The sequence below is a fragment of the Chrysochloris asiatica genome, unplaced genomic scaffold (assembly GCF_000296735.1).
Source record: "Chrysochloris asiatica unplaced genomic scaffold, ChrAsi1.0 scaffold00006, whole genome shotgun sequence".
NCBI classification, from domain to species: domain Eukaryota; kingdom Metazoa; phylum Chordata; class Mammalia; order Afrosoricida; family Chrysochloridae; genus Chrysochloris; species Chrysochloris asiatica.
The window spans coordinates 1857356-1865694 of record NW_006408524.1 but is presented as its reverse complement, the minus strand read 5'-3'; the positions used below and the strand labels follow the sequence as shown (position 1 = coordinate 1865694).

The window sequence follows — 8339 nt, the reverse complement described above, 5'->3', positions numbered from 1 at the left end:
AAAAAAAAAAAAAAAGGGTGCTCCTTGGACTGAGAACCAACAGCTGCAGATAGCAACTTGAAATTAGCAAACATGATAACATCACCAAAAATTCAGTTCATATAGAGAAGCAGTTAAAGTGAAACAAATCTGTAAGACTAAAAGCAGTGAGCCATAGATACCAATTTATAAAGATAACAACTACAGAACAATGCAAATACAGAACATCCAAAAGATGAGGATGGCAAGTAAATTACAAAAGAAAACAAACTTAAATGGGGAAGAAATTAATCAATTACAAGGTAACTTCAAAGAAAATTAATACACCTTCACATCAAAACAAAAGAAAGGAAAAAAAAAAAAGAGAGAGAGGAAAATCAGACAGATTTGGCAAACATTAAAACAAAACAACAGCAGCCAAAAAACTGAAAAGACCCCAAACAAAATGAACTCAGCACAGAAAAATTATGCCAAACAAAGAAATCAACAATACCACTAAACACACACACAGCAAAACTGACAGAAAATAATGCGTACCTATCGATAATAACACTGAATGCAACTAGCACAAAGGAATGCTATGCAACGCTGAGAAATAATGACAAATCTGCAAAACACCTCAACGTGTGGATGAACCTGGAGGACGCTATGCTGAGTGAAATTCATCACTCAGAAAAGGACAAATATTGTATGAGACCACTGATGTGTAAAATGTTACAAAAAGCTTTTCTTGATAAAAGAAACATTCTATGATGGTTACAGGGAAAATGGGGGAAGAGGGAATTTATTTATGGGCTAGATGGTGGACACATGTTGACAACATGGATGACAGGGTGGCAATATACAACAAGAGGGAGGTTGTCAGAGGAAAAATGTAGGTAGCAGGAATGCAAGAGCTAAAGGAAAAAGAGGTAAACACTGTTAACCGATGATACATGCAGGAGATTGCAATCATTGTAATGAAGCAAAGTATAGGATTTGTTGAATATGAAACTGATGATCTGCTCTGTAAACCTTCACTCAATTCATAGTAAGTTGTTATATGGGGTCGCTATGAGTTGGAACTGACTCAATGACACTTAACTACAAAAACATCACCCATAGTTACTGAGCTCCCTAAAAAAAAAATCACCTATATGAGACCAAGGTAGGACGGTGGCTCCATACAATAAGCACTGGACTGCATATCACAAAGTCCTTGGTTCAAGCCCACCAGCTGCTCTGAGGGAGAAAGATGAGGCTTTCTGCTCTGTTGAAGATTTAAAGCCATGGAAACCCTATACAGGGTCGATAAGAGTCAGAACTGACTTGATGGCACAACAACGTATGTGACCAAACAGCCAACCATTACTTGTGAACAAAAATAAGTGTATGGGGGTAGTGACAGTAAATGAATGGAAACCAAACAATCAGAATGAAATATTGACGCTGTTCCTACTAGGTTTTAAAGAATGTAACCAATGTCATTGAACAATTTGTGTAGAACTTATTGAATGGGAACTGAAACTTTTGTGTAAACTTTCACTGGAAATACAACAAAGTATTTTTTTTAATTCACAAGTCAATGCAATCTACTACATTAAAAAATTAAAGACAATGTGATTATATTAACTGATGCAGAAAATGCACTTGAGAAAATTAAATATCTAATTATGATAAGAAGAACTACCATAAAAATAAAACTATAAGGAAACTTTCTCACCATGATAAAGAGCATCTAAAAAAAAAAAAAAAGTATATATGAATGTATTATTCCTGGTGTGGCGCTACACGATAATGTGCTGGACTGCAAGGTCAGTTTGAAGCACAAGGTCTGTGGATCAGACCCACCAGTTGTTCCTTGTAAACTCTACACAGGGTTGCTATGGGTCAAACCAACTCGACGGCACTTAACAACATGTAAACATTCTACTTAAATGTGACAGACTGAAAACTTTTAGTCAGAAACAAGGCAGAGATGTGCTTATTTCTACTGCTCTTGTTTAACCTGGTCCTAAAGGGCCTAGATCCATAGAGAGTACAGTAATGCACGAAAATCAAGTACAAAACAACCAGTTGAAATGAAACTTCCTCATCTTGTCTAGATGGGGCTGGTGAAAAGAGATGGAGAGAAAATTCTTATGATTCAAAAGTGAGTAATTGTTATCATGACTAATTGCAACTGTCACAATTGTAAAGGTAGAAGATCTGTAACAAAAATGGGGGAGTAGTTAATCTTACTACGAATCGGGCTGCGAACTGCAAGGTCCGCAGTTCGAAACTACCAGCTGTTCCACGGGAGAAAGATGAGGCTTTCTGCTTCCGTAAAGATTTACAGCCTCGAAAACCATATACAGGGTCACTATGAGTCTGAACTGACTCCACAGCACATAAGAACAAGAAGTTAATCTTACAGTCCAGAAACAGGGCCATAGGACCATCAAGGGAGAAGAGCACAAGTGGAATGAGGGACCCTATCCAGAGAAGCAGTGACACCAGAGATAGAGGCAGAGATGGAGACATGGAGAGAGGGAGCAGCTGACTTTAGATTCTTAGAAAGATAGGGACTGAGAGCTGGTGGCCAGGAGGCAGACTTGCAGAATGTGTCCTTTGGTGTTGTAAATTATTATATATGCCTGAGTGTTTAAACAAAACAAAACAAAAAAGCTAAAATGAATAGAAATACTGTTAACTGATGGTACATGGAGGGGATTACAATCATTGTCATGTAACAAAGTATATCATTTGTTGAATGTAAAACTGATGATCTGCCCTGTAAACTTTCACTCAATTCACACAAAAACTCTGGGGTTAAAAAAAAGAAATGAAACTTCCTGTTTAGAGATGACATGATTACAGAAAATCCTTAGGAATCAAAATAAACAAGTCTTAGCATGAATGAGTCCAACAAGGCCACAGGGCACAAGATAAACATACAAACTCCACTATATTTCTATGCATCAGCAATAACACATGGACACAGTTCTAAAAATGAAAACGGTATAAATTTAACAAAACATGTGCAGGACTTGAGACTACAGAGCGCTGATGCAAGAAATCAAAGAGGATCTCAAAGAGTGGAGAGACGCATCGAGTTTATGGATTTAAAGGCTGAATGTGATTTTCCATAAAATGGCTTACGGTTTAAGACAATCCTATCAAAATCTCAGTAAGTTTCCTCTAGGTATACCAAGCTGTTCGAAAATTTATTTCAAAGGAAAAAGCCAACAAATTCTGAGACAGAATGAAGTTTTCAGTGTTAAGGCTAGTACTATATATCGACGGCACTTAACAACAACAACAACAATGTAAGGTAGCATACATAATCAAGAGAATGCGGTATTGGTGAAGGGATGGACACACAGATAAAAGGAAAAACCAGAACCCAGAAATGATTTCTGACAAAGGCGCAAATTCAATGGCACAAAAAGCGTCTTTACAATAAATGGTGGTAGATAAAGTGCAAAAAATATGAACCTTGATGATGTTTCACAGCTTATACAAAAATTCTAATATGGGCTATGGACTTAATGTAAAATGAAGAGCTTTGGAGAAAATGCACAGAAAAAAATCTTATTGGGCTAAATTGAACTTCATTAGATGTAATAAAAGTTTTATTCTGAAAAGACCTTGTTAAAAAATTAAGAAGACAAAGTATTTGTAGGCACACATTAAGATTCAGATATAGACCATATAAAGAACTCCCCAAACTCAAACAAAACAAAACAAACTTAGAAAATGGGCAAAAGAAATGAACTATTTCATCAGTGAGGATACAGTGGTGGTAACTAAACACATGAAAAGATACTTAACCTCATTAAGTGCCATCAAGTCAGTCCCAACTCACAGTGACAGCTCCAACTCCAACCCTACATAGGGAGGGTTTCTAAGAAGCAGCTGCTGGGTTAGATCTGCTGACCTTGCAGTTAGCAGTTCAATGCTTGGTGTGCTCAGTGCCACACAAGATTCCCCCATTAGCTATTGTGTGTAGTTAAGTGCTATCAAGTCAGTTCCGAATCATAGCAACCCTCTATAGGGTTTCCGAGGATTTGCTGGTGGGTTTGAACCACCGACCCTGTGGTTCATAGTCCAGTGCCACACCATTCAAACCACAATGATACATACAATAATCAAAATAGCTAAAATAAAAAATAAGGACACTAAACACTGGCGAGGGTGTAGAGAAACTGGGTCATTTATGAATATTATGAACTCTGCTGGTGGGAATGTAAAATGGTACAACTAGTCTGGAATAGTTGGACAGATTCTTATCAAACACCTCGCTACCACACAATCCAAGTAACTGTGCTTCCAAGCATTTGTGCCAGAGAAATGAAGACTAACGTTCACACGAAAGTTTATGTCAGACCAATTCTTAGTAACTGAAGTGTGTAAAAACCCAGGTTGTCACTTCAATGGGTGAATTCCATTGAACTCAGATGAAACACACAGAGTCCTGGTGTGGTGCTCTAGGACAAATATTGGACTGCTAATCACAAGGCCAGCGGTTCAAAGCCACCAGTCTCTCCTCAGAAACCCTGCCCAGGGTCCCTATGGGTTGTGACTGATGCCACTGAATAACAACAAACTGAAACACACAACCTGCATGAATCTCCAGATTACTATGCTGAGTGGAAAATGTCATTCTAAAAAGGTTACTTAGGGTGGTTCCATTTATGTCACATGGTTGAAATGACAAAAGCATAGAAATGAAGAATAAAGAAACCATTGCTAAAAGTCAGGGAGGGAGCAGGGTAGGAGAAATGTAGGAGTTATAAAAGGGAACCCTTAAGGGCTTCCTGTGGTGAAGAAAACATGCTGTGTCTACCAATGGGGCAAACTGAGAAAGGGACACCGAGGGGCTCTGTGTTGTTTCACCTACAGTGATTGCTACATTAAAGTCTCACAGATGTAATGAGGAAGAAAGGGAGAAAGGAGAATTCTCGGAGAACCTGGAGAAGGCATAGGATGGAAGAGGTGTGGGAGGAAGGGACTGGCCGTGGGCGAATGAGGACAAGCAACAGCTAAACACTGGATTCCTCAAGTGTATTCTGCCCAGAAACAAGGGTCATTAAGAGTTCCCAGTAAGGTTTTCATTCGTTTTTCAGTTGTCCTTCAAGGTTGGGCAAAATCAAAGGGAAATCTTGTCAGAATGTCCGGGACTATGAAAGAATCCAGAGTCTAGTAAGAGTAGAGTCTAGGGATGCAGCACATGCAGAACTCAGCCTGGCCTGAAGGTTCTAGCAGCAGCCAGAGACCAAGGGCTCCAGAGATGGAGGCTGGAGTGGAGGCTAAGGAACACACATGAAGATGAAAATGTTCTTCAGAGCATAGAATGGATGGAAACATAAACAGCACCTTTCACATCAGAAAAATACTTACTGGTTAATGACTAAAATGAAGAGAAACACATTTTTCAAATCAATGCACAACCCTCGAAATACTTGATAGAAATCGCATCAACTTTCCCCGAACTGCATGCTAGGAAAGTTGAACATCCTATTCAAATAATGTCCTAACTCCAGGTAGGTAGAAGGCCCATTGTTTTCATACCTCCTACTGTTAGCATTCGAAGTCGGTCCTTGAAAACAGCAAGATCTGAGAGGCAGAGTAGGGAAGCACCGGCAAGTGCAGAAGGAAAAAGACAGTTGAGAGTTAGTTTTTAAAACAAACAAAATCTCATCCAAACAATACTATACAACCAAAGCAGTAATGAAGAGCACAGACACCTTCACACACACAACACAACACAAAGGGAGAAGAGATGGTGGGTGGTTTGGCTCAGTGACTGGAAAAGGAGAGTTACTCTGGTAAACATGAGAACAGCTGGAATGAGGTGACTCAGAAGGGGGAGAGGGCAGGTCTCCCTAACACCTGGAAGACATCAGGCAGCGCAGTTTGAGCCCCCTCATTTCCCTGACCTGATAAAGTGGTGGGCACAGCTCTCCTAAGAAGTCAAACACATCTGGCCCAGACTACTTCAGGCTGAAAAAACTTAGAAAAGTGAAAAAACCTACTTTACGGTAGTGATACTTCAGAACTGGGTTATCAGCCAGTAGACTTAAACTACATCCTAAGATGCTGTAGGGTTATGAAGAATGGAGGGACGATCCTTTTGTCTTGACTGCCACTCCTCCCCAGAAGGCCAAGACGAACAGTAGAACTTACTAACTAATAAGCCAAGAGTCATAGCTAAAAATGTACAGCCATACATTTTCCAATGACTACAAGCCTTTCACTGGTTTTCTACCATACCCAAAGGCTCTCAGATTCTCTTTGCCACTGGTGAAAATCAAGATGTTTATCTGGAAACACTAAACACCTTGCCCTAACTCGCAGGGTCAGAGGAAGCAGACAGATGTCGTCAGGAAGGTTTGGGGCGGTGACAGCTGAGTTCTCCACGCTGTGACTCCTGCCACCGCTGACACTCCTCACCTGGAAGTACGAAGAAAGGTGTGCGGTGCATCCTCTGGGAATCATTCGACTAGAAGAGACCCCAGAAGCAACTGGGCAGACCTGGCAGAGAATTCCAGTTCTAAAAGGCATGCTGGGTAACGTTCATCTCTTTACCATAGGGGACAGCAACACAAATTCTACACAAAAGTTCTACATGGATTCTATCTAAATTCTACACAATGTTTGACTGCTTAAGGCAAGAACGAAGAAACTCAGAACTTCCCCTCTAACCCTCAGAACAGAGACAATGAGTCCAGGTGCTAATCATGCTGGTGCCTGCTGGCAAGGACCATAAAGGTGAGGGCCTCCAAGTAACCCAACCGGGTGTTTCTTGGAAAACGAAATCAAGAAAACACTCTTCTTTCTGGGGAATGGGCATGTGGACACTTGTATCTTGATCTGTGCTTTTAAAAACTTTTAAATGAGAAGGCAAACAAAAGACATACATAGAGAAGGGGAGGGGAGGACCACAGGAGGCAATTTACTGTCATTTTCCCGCAGCTGTGGGAACTTTGCCTACAGGGCGTTCAACCCACTGTGACCTGTGAGAAGACAGGGTGAGGTGCAAAGAACCCAAGTATGACCCAGGTGTCAATTCCTGGATGTCCTTTTATTTTTCTAACTACTTAACTCAAGTTTATCTCCTAAGACTAATATTGTCGTTTTGCTAGGTGCCTGGAGTCTTTCCGACTCACTGCGACCCTGTCTACCATTTCCAAGGAGCGGGTAAGCTTGAACCATCGATCTTGAGGTTCAAATAACCTTGAAGTCCAGTGTGTTAACCTACAGTGCCACACCAGGACTCCAAGATTACTACTGTTGTTGTTGGTAATACCATGGAGTCGGTAGTTTTGATCTGCTGACCTTGAAGTTGGCAGCCCGGCTCGTAACCTCTACGTTACCAGAGCTCCTTAAGACTACTATGGGTGGTTACGTGCCGTGGAGTTGGTTCTGACTCATAGCGACCCTGCACAGGGTTTCCGAGGCTGCAAATCTTTATGGCAGCAGAAAGCCTCATCTTTCTCCCACAGAACTGCTGGTAGTTTCGAACTGCTGACCTTGAGGTTTGCAGCCCGACTCATAATCACTACGCTACCAGAGCTCCTTTAAGACTACTATTAGGAATCTTCAAATCTACTAAGGGTAGCAGTCCTGGTGTGATGCTGTAGGATAAGCACTTGACTGCAGGGTTGGTGGTTCAAACTCATCAGAAGCTCCTTGGAAACCCCACACAGGATTGCTATGAGTCAGAAATGACTCGACAGCACTTAACAACAACGAGGAAAGACAAAGTGAAGAACTCCCTTAAATGTTCCATTCCACTTGGTTGAGACCTAAGTCTCCATGACATCCACACCCATTTAAAGTCGTTAGCTGGGCCCCTGTGCCAAGGCCCTTCTGGAGTGTGGCTCCCAGCTCATCCCCTCATTGCCAGCAGCACAGCGCCCTGCACACGGTAGACAGTACACTCTTGTTACATGCGCTCCTCTCTATGGATCTACTTCCATCTCATTCTCCTCACAGCAATCCAGGAAACGGAACATGCCGTCCCACACAGCACCCTGAGAGGCCTCAGACTGTGGAGAAATGAGATTCCACTTTGCTGGGAGCTAACAGCTGAGTGAATGACAACAATAAACTCAATGAATGAGCTAAAAATTTTACCTTTTTCCTAGACTTTTTATTTTCTAACTACTTAACTCAAGTTCATCTCCTAAAGCTAATGTTGTTACGTGCTGTCAAGTCAGTTCCAACTCATAGCGACCCCGTATAGGGTTTCTGAGGAGCAGCTGGTGAGCTTGAATCACCAACCTTGTGATTCAAACAGACCTTACAGCCCAGTGCATTAGCCCACACTGCCAAAGCACGACTCCAAGACTAACATTTGTTGTTGTTATGTGCGGTGGAGTCGGATCTGACTCATA

General features: G+C 41.3%; 1 protein-coding gene across 3 annotated transcripts in view; it reads right to left on the bottom strand.

The window, feature by feature from the left end:
- OGDH (oxoglutarate (alpha-ketoglutarate) dehydrogenase (lipoamide)) overlaps positions 1-8339 on the bottom strand; it is a 79335-nt gene that overhangs the window by 37283 nt on the left and 33713 nt on the right. For 2 of the 3 annotated variants that reach the window (XM_006832097.1, XM_006832096.1), the window contains exon 4: positions 5512-5556. The exons of the other annotated variant lie outside the window; for it this stretch is intronic. In XM_006832097.1, coding sequence (XP_006832160.1) covers positions 5512-5556 — 45 coding nt within the window. The remainder of the gene's footprint in view (positions 1-5511; positions 5557-8339) is intronic. 3 annotated transcript variants of the gene reach the window in all.